We start from the raw sequence: 13,636 nt of genomic DNA, 5'->3' as shown, positions 1-13,636 counted from the left end.
GAAAATTTCAGTTAGAAACTTTCCTGAAAACTACTTTTCAAATACATACTATTAAAAACAACTTAACAAAATTTCAAGACTAGTCAAAAACAATGAAAACCCAAGGGCAAATCACATGCACTACTTGGAAATACTAACTCATTTTTCATTTTTTGATTTACCCCATTTATTTCTTCAGAAATCAAAAACATCGTCATCATCATCACCACCATCAACATCATCAAATGACCAATCCCAGTCTTTAAATGCCAAATCAAGCAATCTGCAATAGGAGGTTTGCAAATTCACATTCTAGCACTCTTTAAAAATGGCAGCTTAATAGGATATCTAGAAATCACTTTGTGCTGTGAAGATTTTAACTCTCCCTTCATCAAAAACAACATAGCCAAAATTAAGATGGTAGCACACAGGAGATCTTCTTTCCCTTTTTATGTGAGTGCATATAACATTAGCCAGGTCTGATTTCTAGAATACCAGAGACCTGAAGACAGGTAATATTTGAGGTAAGAAACGAGCTTTTCCCCACTGGGCCCAAATGAAGATGTAACCATCCTGATGCCCACTTTGATTTGTACCAAAGCTCAACATTTGTCAACACTCCCTTTGCAAAAGGACCCAGATGGCCAGCTCACATTTTTCTAGAACAGTACCACGAGTCCCAGTTTAAAGAGGGACTAATACTAAGAATGCAGGCTTCTCAATTCTAACTGGACACCATATGCTCAGAGGGCCAACAGTGATGTTCTCCGTGAAAAACCACAACTGAAGAGAAAAACCACAGGTATATAAGCATTATTACCAGCTTATCTTGGCTGAATAAAGTGGACTTAGAGCAGGGGTGTATGTGTTTTTTTCTTTCCAATCCAAACATCTAATATTGCTATCATCTTTATTTTAAAAAATAGGTTAACTTTTTAATTGTTTTAACTGTGAGGTTCATGAATCAACTTATGCCAAGGAACTCATTTGGTTCCCCAAATCTCATTTGTGACCTCAACCTTAAAGTCAGTTCTTAGGGCACCTGGGTGGCTCAGTCAGTTAAGCGTCTACCTTTGGCTCGACTCTTGATCCTGGAGTTCTGGGATTGAGTCCTGCACTGAGCTCCCTGGTCAGCGGGAAGTCTGCTTCTCCTTCTCCCTCTGCCCTTCCTCTATCTCTTTCTCTCTCTGTCTCCCAAATAAATAAAATCTTTTAAAAAATAAGTTGCTTCTTAAACTTTATGTTGTTTACTCAATGCTACTTATAATGTATATTCCAGGCATTATCCCAAGAGATTCTGATATAACTGGACTGAAGGGGCAATGGGAGGCAAGTAACTGCATTTTTTTAAAAAGATTTTTATTTATTTATTTGATAGAGAAAGAGAGCATAAGCAGGGGAAGAGGCAGAGGGAGAGGGAGAAGCAGGCTCCCAGCATGTGGGGCTCCACCCCAGAACCCTGGGATCATGACCTGAGCCAAAGGAAGGCGTTAAACTGACGGAGTCACCCAGGGAGCCCCAAGTATCTACATTTTTTAATAAAAAATTGGAAGTGAATTCTAATGCATCTGGTTGACTTTGGTAATCTGACAGAGTAAATAAACTGACAGAGTATGTTGATAGATGGTTACCCTAAATGAAAAGAAATAAACCAAATCAAATTACTCTATTTCAAAATGTGCTGAATGTAGAATATTTGAGAAAATGCACAAAGATATAAATTACTCACTTAAACACACTTCGCATTTTTCTAGGCTTACACAGACAGTAAGTTGTAGTGAAGGGACATGGAAATCAGTCAGCCATCCTGGATGTTTAAGCCCCAATTTTGAAAAATCTGCATTTCCTACCCTTCCGAAACCTTGGAAGTGTTTGTGAAGTGTGCACCCATGTCACAGTCTTCAAATTCTAGAAGTCTGGTCACTAGCACAATGCCTGAGAGTCTTCCTTAAAGCTCCCTCAGCCCTTGCCAGTCAGCCATCTAATTCTCATTCCAACATGAGAAAGCTTTCTCGGACTTGGTTTCAGTACATTAGTGAAGGAGCTCATTAAGGCAACACACACCAATCTCTTGCTGAAAGACTTCTATCCGAAGAACAAAATAAAAACTCCCACAGCACAGTGTACTGGGTCCTTTTCAATCTGGTTCAACGCTTTCTCTCCAGGGACATCTTCTGCCGTTCCCTGTCATTACCCTCTCCCCACTCTAACCCAATACAATGTTACAAACACATAACACGGAAGTAATTCTGACAACTCAGTACCTCTGCACATAACATTTGGCCCACCATTGTCTTTTCCCATATTTCTTTGCCTGGAAAATTACTGAACCTCCCTTTTTGGTGAGCTAGCTTGATGCCCTCAGGCAGAATTCTCCATGTTTTCGTTTGTTCCCCTGTAACACTCACTCATGCTTCTATTATAAATAACATTTTAAAAAGTACCATAACACTATCTGTTTGATTTTCTATCTCCTCTATTTATTGATCAGTGGGTACACACTGCAGGCCTGTGAAACTTACTGCCAAAGACTGCTTGGAAAGGAGCATTAGAACTTTGAGTTCTGCTAAAAGTACGTGACACTGCCTGTTTCTTTACATGCCGCCGATACCAGCATTAATCTTACCAGTTTGGCAGGTTTTACATTTTACTTTTATTTTAACATCTTTGCTTAATAATCAAGTTGACCGGGGCACCTGGGTGGCTCAGTGGGTTAAGCCTCTGCCTTCAGCTCAGCTCATGATCTCAGGGTCCTGGGATGGAACCCCGCATTGGGCTCTCTGCTCTGCGGGAAGCCTGCTTCTCCCTCTCCGACTCCCCCGGTTTGTGTTCCCTCTCTTGCTGTATCTCTGTCAAATAAATAAATAAAATCTTAAAAAAAATTTAAAAAAAATAATCAAGTTAACCATTTTTCCATATTTATAGTAATGCTGGCATGTTCCTCACTGATTTTTATATTGGGAAGAGGCAATCATATAAATGATTTATATAAGAACTCTATATAGAGAGATATAACCCATCTTTCTCATACACATTGCAAATTATACACACACACACACACACACACACACACACACACGAAGCTCCCCAATCCAAAATCAGATCCATATTCACCTATTTTCTTCTACGACACTTAACGGATTTATTTTTGACACTTCCAATTGCATACAGCTTTTTCATTCTTATCCAAATAATTAGTCTGTTAGCTTCCTATATTTATAAATGGAAAAGAACAAAACTGAAATAATAACATGAGCACCTGGGTGGCGCAGTTGGTTGAGCATCCTACTCTAGATTTCAACTTAGGTCATGATCTCAGGGTCACGAGATCAAGCCTTGTGTTGGGTGTGAAACCTGCTTAAGATTCTCTCTCCCTCTGCCCAACCCCCACCCCCCATAAATAAAATAATGATAAGAGCTCCTCTCACCCTTAAAGTTTAACTGTGTTGGCAATGCTTTATTTCTTAAAACTGGGCAAATGAGCATTTACTGCATTTTTGCTTTATACTTTTCTGTGTGGCTTAAATACTGCATTTTAAAGAAGATCTTTAAAAGAAAAATAATTAAAGAGAAATGCCCTCAGCAAAGACCAGCATTCTGTGTCCCACTTTGGAACAGACTAAGGATCTCTCCAAACTATCTTTATCACAAATCAACATTATATTCACAAATTTTCTGCCTTTCCAGCATTTTTTTTTTAAATTCAAAATTACCAAGAAAACATACCTTTGGAATAGGATTTCTACACATATGTTTTATAAGCTGTCAATTAACTCATTTCTACTCCTATCACCGTGAGGCAGTGCAGGATTACGGCTGGGGTTGCAGAGGCTAGAACTAGACTATCTAGATCTGAACTCACAGCTTTGTTGCTTATTTGGTGTGTGATCTCAAACACATGGTGCTTCTATGCCTTAGTCTCCATATCTGTTAAATGAAGACATGAAGAGCTAAAAATCACAGGGCGGTTATGAGGATAAATAATTTAGTACACTTAAAGCTCACAGATGAGTGCCTGGCATACATAGTAGCTAACACTTATTTAACTATCACTTCCCTACAGAAAAAGGGGATTGCTGCAAAGAGTTAAAAGGAGAATCAGAACCAGGAATGTCACAAAAGTGAAAAGAAAAAAAATGTAATGGTGTAGTCATTAACAAAGACAAACACTGAGGAAAAGTTTTAAAAAATCAGATGATTATTTATAGGTATTATGTTTTAGTGCATATACAAATACATTTGATGATTTTGATAATGTCTAACAAAGTCAAACATTTGTCTTAAGAAAGACAGCATGCGAGTTAGTTCAACCAAAGCTAGATTATACAAAGAGCTAGAAATTAAATTATGGCTGATATCAACCAGCTGTTTCCTAGGTGTTCCCGAAGGATCCTTTCACAGCTCTACCTGTCTACTGGAATGTTATAAATTAGTGGAACATCAAAGGCCATCAGGTCCAATGCTTGCTCCCCTCCAGAGCTGTGCTGGCTCACTGTCAGACGACCTACACATGACAGACTGAGGAGGGCGCTCTTTCCCAGTATCACCAAGCAGTCGCCTGAATCAGGTACTAACACTGTTGGTGACCGGGCATCTACTATTCTAGAGCAAACCAAGTCTTCCAATTTTGGAAGTATCTGACTGCCCGATACTTTTCCCTTGCTGAGTTAGAAATGTGTTTCTCTGATTGGTTCTTGTTCTAATACATCATCTACAGAAAAGTCCCCTAAATCTTTACGGCTGTTTACCATCTCCCATCCTTCTAAACAATTTCTTCAGAAGTTAAATATCCTTAATTCCTTCACTTATTCCACATGTAACACTTTCAAATGATCCATTACTCCCTCTGTTATTCTCATCTGTATATCCTCCAATTTGTGCATACTACTCTTAAAATGTGACACCCAAAATGAAATGCAAACTTTAGGGTGATTCATATAAGACAGAGACAGATACAATTTTGGAAGTTAATGAAGCAATGGAGTCACAGATATTAAAGACAATGGATATAACGCTGCAGACACATAATAAGATACAAAATTGCATCTTAAATGTGTCCATCTTTATGCTTAAAATTTCAGAGTATATTAGACAAAAAACGTTCACAAAAATGCCCTATACATTTTATAGTCAGTTTTGGTATTAGTTTTATCTACATGCAAAGTTGTGAGAGAAAGAAATCCCTATTACTTACTGTTGCTATGCAAAATGTATTAAAAAATCAATGAAGAATGATTCGAAGGGCAGGGCCAGAACTAAAAACAAAAAGCAACAAAAATAAAAAGTAAATGTGCCTCTAACTAGACCAAAATGCCAAAGTGGAGAAGAAGGGAATAACCAAGTATTTATAAGTCAGTGACCATGAAAACTGTTATGTAACTGAAAACATGCCTCAGTCTGAAATCTGCTTCATTAATGAATTCTATGTGTTATCGCAGGTAGTGAAATCATTAATTTATCAAACAGTAACAAAGAGTAAAATATATGAAAGGACTGGAGTTCTTATAGTCCTGAATCTGAAATTATTTGCCCTTCTCGAGTATCAATCAAAAAGAAAGATAATAATACCTATCTATTCTGCTCTACAGGAATATTTTAAAAACTAAATGACAGAATATGCAGGAAGTTGAATGAGAGAACAGATTACGGAAGCACTCTGGAAGCTGTACACCACTAGACAGTATAAACTATTTCAATAGCATAACGCCTATGCATTAATAGTTCTACAATATTAAAAACAAAAACTTAATTTTTAGATGTTTTGCGCATGGCACATGGAATGACCTTCAGTGTCTCTGTATTGAGTTTCTTCAGCTTAATTACGATCATATAGTCACTAATTTTATAGTATTTAGTTTTCTCATACCTCACAGAAAAATTCAACATTCTCACTGCTGAAACAGCAATTCTACCTTTGTCATTCTAAATTATTTCCTTGAGATAATAGTTTCAAGAAAAGTTTCATATTAGATGTTTGTGGTTAGAATGAAAAGATTTCTGATAATACAGCCAATGCACATCATTATTCATATACTGAAGGTCCTGTGTTAGGGAACAAAAAGGATACCTGAAATTAGATACCTGATCGTACAGACTTTACCCTTTAGCTAACTAACCAAATCTTCATGGTCATTTCAGTGAATAGCAATAGTTACACATGCCACAGTAGCTAGTAAGCCAAGAAAGGGTTATTCTGCATCAAGAATGAAAGGACTGTAATGTAGCCATATGAAAATAGTTCCACCAAAACATTCTGTGCATTCACCATTATCTTGGAATTCACTCCCTCATCCCAACTCTGCCTCAAATACAAGGAATGTCCACAAGGAATGCAGTTAATATCTGCATTTTTACGATTGATCTCTGTTGCTACAAGTCAGAAGCAAGTCTTATTCTAAACTTGTAGATGTGAATTAAGACTTAAGATTTCGGTCCTGTGTACCAAGTCATCTAACATAAAAGAGGTGAACAGGTTTGCAATACTAAACACAACGTGTGCACCTGATGCTTACAGGTCTGTGTACACACTGTCTACTAAGCCATTACAATAGTCAGTGTGCTTCTAAAATCTTAAAATATTATGTTTATATACTTAGAGATGACAAAAATGAACCTTTATATATTTTTGGTTGAATTTAATATATATGTGTGACTTAGTAAACAAACCTGTACTACAGTCAACTAAATCAATGAATGAGACATACACACTGAAACAGTTTCAAACATCTGGTATTCCATGGATCACTGACATCCCGAGCAAAGGAACACTACAATTAGGAAAGTTTGTAGCTGAACACAAATAGCAAAATACTAAAAAAGACACAAATTTTTAACCACATTTTGATTTATTACCTTGGTTTGTTAGGGGCAAGCTGTCGACTTGGCCGTCTAATAGACTGGTTTTGTTGTATCTTCATCGAAGTTCGAGGAGATGACCGTGCAAAAGGGTCTGGAGCTGGAGGCTTTTTAGGGATCTTTTTCACCAACCGACTAACCCATTTCTGCTGCTCTTCTGTAGAATTTGCTAACAACAACAGGTTCTTTGCCGTTGAGATATCATAATAAACTATAAAGAAATATTTGAAAAAAAATTAGTATGTCTAAATTCATCTGAACATAAATGATGAAGCAAGTAATTTATTATTTACCTTTGCAAGGCACTATGATCTCTTCCTTTTTGTCCATGTGATCTTTATGACATTTAATATGGCAGCGCCGGCACTCTAAAGCAGGAGGAGGTTTAAACATATGCCACAATGGCTTCATACAAGCCTCACAGTTGGTTGGGAAATGATAGAGAGTAGGAATAAATTCATGTCCTTTATGGCAAATATAGTTTGATTTTTCTCCCACTGGCTCCACTGGAAATTCTTGTTCCTTCTTACTTTCTCCTTCATTGGCATACAGAATCTATAGAAAGCAAAAAAAATAATGAATGATTGTCAACAGAAATTATTTTTTAAGTAGTAACAATTCTTACAGTGTCAATAAAATAATATTAGCCTAAAACATTCAATGAGAAGAAAATGCATTTGATGTTCAAACATTAGTAGGTTCTGTCTAATCAAGATGGTCACTTGGCTCACATATCAGAAAAAAACATGCCTACTTATTTTCTCCATTATAGCTATGTTTTAGCAATTTTTTTTTAAAAAGATTTTATTTATTTGACAGAGAGAGAGAATGAGAGAGAGAGCATGAGAGGAGAGAGGTCAGCTGGAGAAGCAGACTTCCCACTGAGCAGGGAGCCCGACAAGGGACTCGATCCCAGAACTCCAGGATCGTGACCTGAGCCGAAGGCAGTTGCTTAACCAACTGAGCGACCTAGGCGCCCCAAATGACCTTTAAATGGGACTAAAATTGAAAGATAATCTAAAGAAGGCCCAGGAATAAAGAAATTTGATATGTCTTTATCACACCAAGAACGTCGGTCTAAAGGTGAAAAAAAAAAATCCAAAATAAATTCAACTAACCAAAAACAAAATAAAGTTATTTACCTGAAATATCCTGGGAATTTCTTTAGCATCTGCTCTATATACATCTGTCTGTGTAACTGGTCGGACATGAAATAATTTGCTATAAAAGATTTTTAATAAAGGAATAAAATATTACCAAAGGATCAAATTACATTAGTTACCCTATACTTAGGTAAGAGGTAAGAAGTTAAAAGCAATGACTTTGACCCATGTTAGAAGGTCAGAGGATACACTGGTTCTTTTAATTCAATCATTCCTTGAGATTCTGAGTATTTCCAGGAAATCAGAAATTTTCTAGTTAGTTTCAGAGAAAACATATTAAAGACCCATAAAATATAGATGTTTTAGCTAACTCTATATCCCAGACTTCCATCTCTATGAAGCAAATACAAGAAAATGTAACAACAGTACAATACAAGCCATATGAGTTTACCTATCTACATACTACAGTGAGTAATAAATAGCACTAATTTGACAAAAAAAAAAAAGGTCACATAATTCTCTTATGCTTTAAAAGAGAAAGGTTCTAAATATTTTAATAAAAACACTTACTCTATATCTAAAACCATGTAAGGATTAGATTGTTCTTTATCTTGTTCACTGTCATAGAAAAGAATCTTCTTACTGCTTACAATCACATACTGTTAAAGAAAGGGAGGGAAGGAATTAATGACTAAAGTTAATATAGATCTTATTTATTTATTTTCTTTGAAAACAAATTCTACAGCAATAAAAATTATATAAAATACTTAAGTTAAATAACTCAGAAGTTCTCAATATACTCTTAGGAAAGTCTTCCTTAAAATAATAATAAATTTAGTTGGCATACATATTCAATAAGCAAATTGAACAGGAAATGAATTCAAATGTATCTTGGACTGACTTATCTTCAATCCAGTAACACAGGTAACCTTACTGCTATGGTTTGAAATGTCTGTGTCCCCCAGATTTTAATGTAAAACCCTAATACCTAATGAGATGGTGTTAGCGGGAAGGGCCTTTGGCAGGTGAATGAATAGGCCATGAGAGGAGAGACCTCCCTGGGATTAGTGCCCTTATAAAGGGGTCCAGAGAGATCCCTAGCCCCGTCCCCCATGTGAGAACATGGCACGAAGTCTGCCATGTAAAAGAGGGCTCACCGATTAGAATCCAACCATTTGGCACCCTGATCCTAACTTCCAGGCCCCAAACTGTGAGAATTAAATTTCTATTGTTCATACACTAACCAGTCTGTTTTGTTTTAGCAGCCTGAACAGACTAAGACATTTACCAAAAATGAACATCACAATATCAGTAAATCATAGTAACAGAGGAAAAGAAATTATTAGGGCTTCCTGTCATACCCAGAGTTGTTTTCCCAATGAAACAGCAGAACACCAAGGCCAACCGACTTTTGTTTTCCTACCACCAAAACTTGTTTTATTATTATGATGATGAAAGGTTGTTTGTTTGTTTGTTTCTTCACAAAGATATACAAAATCACATCATTCCAAATCAGGAAGTACAAAGTTTTATGTGTCTAAAAGTTCTAGTTAAATGTATATCTTACAACTACAAATGTGAAATGGCTACGGACAAACCCAAAGCAAAATAAAAGAACCATATTCAAAAGTACCAATTACCTTTTTAACCCATCCAAATTTCTTAGTGTTGTTTCGTACAGGTAATGAAAGCCATCCTTCTAGTCTTGATTCTATAAATAAGCAGAAGATATGAGGATAAATTTAGCAATTCTAAGAAAATGCGCAATAAAATTTTAATATAAAAGTCACAGAACAAATCAAATATGCCTTTCAGAATTTATCACTATACGTTATCAAGGCTGTAATAAGGCTGCAGGATGAGTATAAGCAAGTTATGAAATGCCAAACAAAATCCAGGTTAAGCACATTGAAAATATATGTTCTATAGCTTATAAAGTCAAATGCTCCCTGCTGACTAAATCCATGCATCTGCAAAGTTGAGCAGAAAAGGTACAAGAAAGAGAAGCAATTCTCTATTCTCACTAGTGCACCTATATTAGAATTCTTTATTTTTCCTTTGGAAGAGGCCTATTTATTGATATAATGCATATGTATCTTCTTCAAAGAGAAAACGTTTTAAGTGAGTAATTACATGATCAGAGAAAGTGGACGTTTTAAATGGCTAAAATAAAATGAAATAAAATTGTGTAAATTACCAATCAAATCTGGCTAGTGAATAGCAATATAACTAAAAACATTTCTAAATTCCAAAACGGCAAAATCAGTAAAATTCTAGTTCAACAAAGGAAATTGCCTGAATCCTCAGAATTTGTTCCAGTGGCATGTGATCAGTACCATTTAATGGAATAATTAGGGGCAATAAGTATTTCTGGAGGTTATTCTGATAGTCACGTATTGAACTGTGCTGGATGCTTAACATCCATTTTCTTGAATTCTTACAATCCCACAGGAAGGCCGCACAGGGATGCACCAGACTCCAGAACCTATACTCTCACATTAACAACCTTCCAGACACTGTGAACAGAAATGCTGTCATTAAAAACAGTCTATATAGTGTACCTGTCTGGATATGGTCCTATACCAGCTTAAGGAACCAAATCAGATGATCTGTAACAATGAGTACATATGCCTGGGCAATGTGACAACAAGGTAAATACAGCTATTTCCCTTTGCATTCAGTTAGTAAGAGACTACATTTTACCTTATATTCAACTGCTCATACACTAATTTCCTGTGGCATTTACATTAAACGTGGTTTGTACTTACATGAACTTCGTGTTAAATAGAGATTTTATATGTTTTCCATCTAGTTTCTTCATTTAAAACTCTAAGTCCTTTTAGGGCAAAGACTGGGTCAAAGTGTCTTAAACTCTCTTTTAAGGCCTAACACAATGTAGCTAAAACAATGAAAACCTACATCCACCTCTCAGTCTACGTGGTGTTTTCTGTGCTGTCACTCTTAACATGAAACTTCAGAAAGAATTTCTCGGTGGCTAAAAATGGATGACGCAGGCAATAAAACCAAATGCTCTTAAATGATATAAAGTCGACAAAATAAGTCTATCAAACATAACAGCAATGCCGTATGACAATACCTTTAAAACTTCTTTGTTCATGCAGCATTTTCTTTTTAACTGAGACCAGAACAATTTGTTAGAGTTAGTGAATATTAGTTAATGTTACAAAGGAAAAAAAAAAAGGGACTGAAACTAAGGGTAGCGGGGAAAACCTCAAAGGTGAAAATTTTTCAGGATATCACCTGTACCGTTAGGTTCCGATGAAATAGGTAAGTAAGGCAAAGATTCTTCTTCTGAATCAGAATCAGAGTCAAGAAGCATATGAGAACTGGAAGGCTTAGTGGCAATATTGAGAGAAGTAGAGGAACGTTGGTAGGTGAATGACATGGATTCCATAGTGCGTGATTGAGTGATATGAACTAAACACCCAACATAAAAGGAAAGGAAGTAAGAATGCGGAAACAAGTTAAGAGAAAATAAAATGAATATTTGAAAAAAGAGCTACCTATAATACATAAAGAGTTAATTTAAGTAAGTAAATATGTGGAATTTTCTTTTGCATTTTTTTCACAAGAATTTTTGTCAAATATCAATATATAATGTAAGTTTAAATTGTTGTCTGAAGCCCATCCCAAGGAGTATGCTTTTTTCTTAAAGAAATGACAAACATTTTTCTCAGGAGCAGTCACTCTCAGGACTTAACACAATCAACTGCTTTATATTTAAGACAAAGTTTTTCAATAAAAAATAACGTAAGAGGTGAAAATAAACCTCTACCTGGAAATCCATCATCTGCCTCAGCATCCCCTGGTCCACTGCCTATACTGGAACTATCCAGACCAATATGCAATGCTTGGAGCTGTGACCGCAGCTGCTCAATGTCACTATCTTTACTGTCCAGTGTCATCTGCAGTTCAATTCGGATCTGGCTCTCTTCGGCTATTTGCTACAAGAGATTAAATTATGTTAAATTAATTGGATACCATATACCTCATAATTTTAATTCAGTAACAATTATGACGTAATAGAAATGTTCTATAACCAATACAATAAAATACTTAAAATACTTGTGCTTCTTAAAAGAAGTCTTCAACGTAGATTTCAAAAAGTATTCTTACAGCCTGCATTTCGTTCAGTTCTTTCTGATACTTGATCATCTGCTGAGTCAGCTTTTCCCGTTCAGATTTAAGCTCCATATGTAGCTTTCTGTTCTCTTTCTCTTTTCTCCGCACGTCTGTGTCGCTACCACGCTTGACAGGTTCTTTTCGATTCATGATCTCAGCCAACTTATTCACAGCCTTAAAAACATAAAAATAAATAGGTAATCAAATAAAATAAATTGTACTGATGGTTCTTGGTAATTCACCAACAGCAAGTTATATGACCACTAATAATCTCTTTCCCTATACACATGGGACAAGGGGAAATACTGTCTATATTAAAGAACATATTCCCTTCGTTATTCTTTATCTTCTTCCAAATTATGTTAGTTTTTCACTCTCATGTTTTCTGAGAAATGTAATTTAAAATGTTTACAGGTTGGATCTGATGTCACTTTCTACAGCTTTAAGTTTTTAGTTTCAAGACAGACTTCTGCTAGGCAGATCCATTTCTATTCTGGAGGAAGAAAATTTTGCATTGGCATCATATTAGTAAAACAGAGTATGTCCAACCAGAGAACTGAGCATCTGGGACCCACAAAGATTCATGCTGTACATACGCAGCCATAGAACTGGCAGAAGGATGGTTCAAGAGCCAAAGGTGCCTTTTCGGACTAACGCTTTCTTAGGCTGTCAGCAAATGTTCACTCAGTTATTTCTTAAAAGGAAATAAATTTACCAGGTGACAATAAAAAATTAGGAGGGAATGTGATTTCACATGGAAAAATTACAGAAACTTGAAGTAAACACTGAACTGGACAATGTCAGCCAAATCTAGCTGCGTGCAACCAGGTGAAAATACCGATACACTCAATGACCACTACAGCCAATCTGCAGAGGGAGAGGAACTAGATTTCAAAATCCTCTTTACGGTGTGTCACACCTACTTGAGTTTTGAGCGTTCGCTCTGTGAGCAGCTGCTTCTCAAACTGTGCTTTAATAGCGGCTGCGCTGATCTCCTCATCTTTCAGCCGTGACAGCTCTGAAACACGGGAAAATGTCAAGATTATATTAATAACTACAGCAATGAGAAAACATTAGGCAAATTTAAAATCAACTTTAGTCTTTGTTAATACATACGTTCTTGGGCATCTTTTAATTTGTTATTTAATTCTTCTTTCTCATTTGCAAGATTGGCAACATCACTAGTTAGTGTCCTGTTTGTTTCTTCAAGCTAAAAAATGAAAGTGGAAAAAAAATTATAACCCAATTCAAAATATCTAAGTTATAAAGCAATCATTCAAAATAAAAATAGACTCGAATGATGCTAAAACTCTTATTTTTCTAAGTACATCTATCTCTACACTTTGTGGCTTTGTGGAACATTATGGAACTTCACTGAAGAGAATTTTGCTAACCATCAGACCTCAAGAGCACCCCAGGAAGCCAAAACCTACTCCTTCTCTCAAAAAGCCTTAGCAGCAATTTTTTTAAAAATATTTTTATTTATTTATTTGAGAGACAGTGAGAGAGAACATGAGAGGCGAGAAGGTCAGAGCTGGGAGCCTGATGCGGGACTC

The 13,636-nt window shown here is 36.1% G+C and overlaps 1 protein-coding gene across 1 annotated transcript in view; it reads right to left on the bottom strand.

Annotated features, from left to right (window-relative positions):
* ROCK2 (Rho associated coiled-coil containing protein kinase 2) overlaps positions 1-13,636 on the bottom strand; it is a 144,433-nt gene that overhangs the window by 4,526 nt on the left and 126,271 nt on the right. Inside the window, exons 24-33 of the mRNA XM_059132632.1 lie at positions 13,197-13,290; positions 13,004-13,098; positions 12,075-12,254; positions 11,734-11,902; positions 9,578-9,648; positions 8,508-8,596; positions 7,977-8,055; positions 7,128-7,389; positions 6,832-7,045; positions 162-262 (exon numbers count right to left, since the gene is read on the bottom strand). Of these exons, the coding sequence (XP_058988615.1) occupies positions 175-262; positions 6,832-7,045; positions 7,128-7,389; positions 7,977-8,055; positions 8,508-8,596; positions 9,578-9,648; positions 11,734-11,902; positions 12,075-12,254; positions 13,004-13,098; positions 13,197-13,290 (1,341 nt within the window). The 3' untranslated portion in view covers positions 162-174. The remainder of the gene's footprint in view (positions 1-161; positions 263-6,831; positions 7,046-7,127; positions 7,390-7,976; positions 8,056-8,507; positions 8,597-9,577; positions 9,649-11,733; positions 11,903-12,074; positions 12,255-13,003; positions 13,099-13,196; positions 13,291-13,636) is intronic.

Source organism: Mustela lutreola, chromosome 9 (genome assembly GCF_030435805.1).
Source record: "Mustela lutreola isolate mMusLut2 chromosome 9, mMusLut2.pri, whole genome shotgun sequence".
NCBI classification, from domain to species: Eukaryota; Metazoa; Chordata; class Mammalia; order Carnivora; family Mustelidae; genus Mustela; species Mustela lutreola.
The sequence above is the reverse complement of the archived record's forward strand: the minus strand, read 5'-3'. Positions and strand labels throughout refer to the sequence as shown.